Source organism: Castanea sativa, chromosome 4, assembly GCF_040712315.1.
Source record: "Castanea sativa cultivar Marrone di Chiusa Pesio chromosome 4, ASM4071231v1".
NCBI lineage: Eukaryota > Viridiplantae > Streptophyta > Magnoliopsida > Fagales > Fagaceae > Castanea > Castanea sativa.
This window is the reverse complement of record NC_134016.1, coordinates 37,584,170-37,586,822: the sequence shown is the minus strand read 5'-3', so window position 1 is coordinate 37,586,822 and position 2,653 is coordinate 37,584,170. Positions and strand designations below refer to the sequence as shown.

The 2,653-nt window shown below is 39.7% G+C and overlaps 1 protein-coding gene across 1 annotated transcript; it reads right to left on the bottom strand.

Moving 5' to 3' along the window:
• Window positions 1-404: 404 nt before the first annotated feature.
• Window positions 405-2,097, bottom strand: LOC142630409 (transcription factor TCP15). Its single transcript, XM_075804398.1, has one exon. The coding sequence runs from the start codon at window positions 1,838-1,840 to the stop codon at window positions 605-607; it is 1,236 nt and encodes a 411-aa protein (XP_075660513.1). The 5' UTR covers window positions 1,841-2,097; the 3' UTR covers window positions 405-604.
• Between the last annotated feature and the right edge of the window lie 556 nt (window positions 2,098-2,653).

Here is a 2,653-nt window from a genome sequence, read left to right as displayed (position 1 = left end):
CATAAAGCAGTGTAAATTTTAGGTAAATTTTTTTCAATACACATCAGTAGATTTTTTTGGTTGTTGTTATTAGTACATTGCAGTAACACTGTTTTATCCCTTTCACTACACAAACTTTCTGGCTTATTTGAGATAGGGAGAGATGAGAGAAAAAAGAAATATATATATATATATGTATATATATATGCAAAACACAATTGCTAGTTAGGTAGGAGTCTTTACCATTTCATGCATAGAAGTCATTTTCATCAACATAAAAAAGCGTAAATTACAAAGTTACAGCTTTGGGGGGAAAAATAAAATAAGAAAAGAGAAAAAGAAAAAGGTTGCACAAACAATGATGATAAGATATTGTGTAGTAAAAAATAAAAATAAAATATATAATAAAAAAACCCAAATGAGACTTTCAGCAAAAACCAGCCAATACCCATGTTAAATAGTGTCTTCCCAAACCCTAAAAAACCTCAATATTAATCACACAAAAGGGAAAAAAAAAAATTGGGAAATAAATAAAAACTCAAATTTTTAAGAGCAATCAATCAATCCTCACGTGTGTTACACATCAAACTACTACACATGTGGGGATGAGCTTGATGATGATGATTTATGAATGGTGACTAGTTGTGTCGTGCCGATCATCGCTACCACCACCACCACCATGATGTGAGTGAGACCCACTCGCCTCTGAAACACTAGGCCGATATGGATTGAGTCCTGCGAGCATATTCAAGTGTCCATCACTCATATTATTACCACTACTGCCGCCACCACCACCGCCACCGCTACCTATTCCCGACCCCAATTGTTGACTAGGCAATAGGGCCATTGGGGCAGGAAAATTCATAAAATGTAACCCACTAGACATATTTCCCCTATACAAAGCAGCACTATTATTAACCGAAGGAAATGTCCAAATAGGGTCACCACTCATAACCTGGTTATTAGAATTAGCAACCATCCAAAAATTCGCCGGAATCTGACCGTGGCTCGCCGGAATTGCTCCGGCGCTAGACTGCAACAAATAGCTCCCCATTTGGTGCTGCTGCGACTGTGGAGACAAGTCCTGTTCCTGTCTTCTCTTCCTCCCTCCTATACTCTCCTCTGTTGTCTCCGACAAGTCCAAGGATGACGTGGCGTCCCTCAATTCTTGCTTAGCTTGTAACATGGTGTTGAGGTTACTACTTGTTTGGAAATTGAGAAGAGTGGAAGTGCTTTCTGATGATAACCCAATACCTGGAAACAAGCTTGATGATCTCCTTTGCTGTTGTTGTTGTTGATGTTGTTGGATATTGAAGCTTGGATTGAAGTACGAGGATCTTAGTTGAGAAGGGACAGACATGCTTGAACCAGAGCTTCTTAGAGAGATATTTAAAGAAGTGAAATTAGCTGGGATGGTACCAGTACCAGTGGCAGCGATCACAGCAGGCTCAGCTTGTTGAAGTAGCCATTCAATGGTTTCACCATCGGACTTGTGACCCAGTTCACGTGTGAGCTGAAAAACCCTGGCGGCACAGAGTGCCGGCATTCGGATACGGCGGCCACGGCCATCAACTTTTGTGTGGCGGTCCTTGGTGGAGGTTCGCTTCGGTGGTGGCTTCTTTGAAGCTTCAGCAGCAGCAGCAGCAATAGCAGAAGAAGTAGTAGAATTTGTGGGTTGAAGAGTGGTGGTGAGAGCAGTTGTACAAGTGTTGTTGTTGTTGTTGTTGTTGTTGTTATTGTTGGGGTCTTGGGATATAGCTAAAGAAGGGTAAGGAGAAGTGGAACAAGGTTCGTCTTCTTTCTTTTCTAGCAATTGGAATGGGAAATTTGGACGGTGGAGTTGTTCATCACCTCCATCCATGATCGCATGGAAATAATAGGGTAAGTGTGTGTGAGAGAGAGAGTCTAAAATGCTTTTTTATGAGAGACTGTGAGTGACCCTTAATTTAATCTTTTGGTGGGTCTCTCTCACGCTCTCTATAAAACTATAAAGATTGTTTTTTTTTTTGGTTGGGTTTGGTTTTATTTTTTTAGGGTTTGTGGGATGGGCTTGAATTTTTGTTTTGAAGAATTGGTGTAGGACTAGGTGTATAGCTCTATAGAGAGAGAGAAGATAAGGAAGGAAGAAGAGCAAGCAAAGCTTTAAGCAACAAAGATAATGAGTGGGAATTATATGGGTGAGCTTTAAAAAGCAAAAAAATAAAAATAAAAATTTGAAAAAGAAATTGCTTTGTTGTTGTTGGGTTGAACTTTTGAATTATTATTTTTTTTAAATTGAATTTTGAAAAGAAAAAAAATCTGGGATTTTTATTATATATTTGTGAATGAAGGAGAGGGTTCCTTTTTTAATTTGTGGTTGGACAGGCCCTTTGGTTCAGACTCCACGTGAGGTGCTCTTTTTATCATTCAATCCATAAAGACAATGGTGGCCGAGGTGGGACCCAATCCCAAGTCAAAAAATTGAGAGACTTGGAAAGGAAAGATTATCAGGTGGGTCCCAGCCTCATTCAAGTAATCATTTCGTTTTGCCTTTGGCCTTTGCCTTTTGTGCTGCACCTTTGCTGGGGGACTTTGGGATTCCTCAACTTGGCTTTGCACCTTTGGGCTTCAACTTGATTATAGGGCATTTTTGATTTTTCAATACCTTAATTCAAAGTCTATCCCTCTCTCTCTC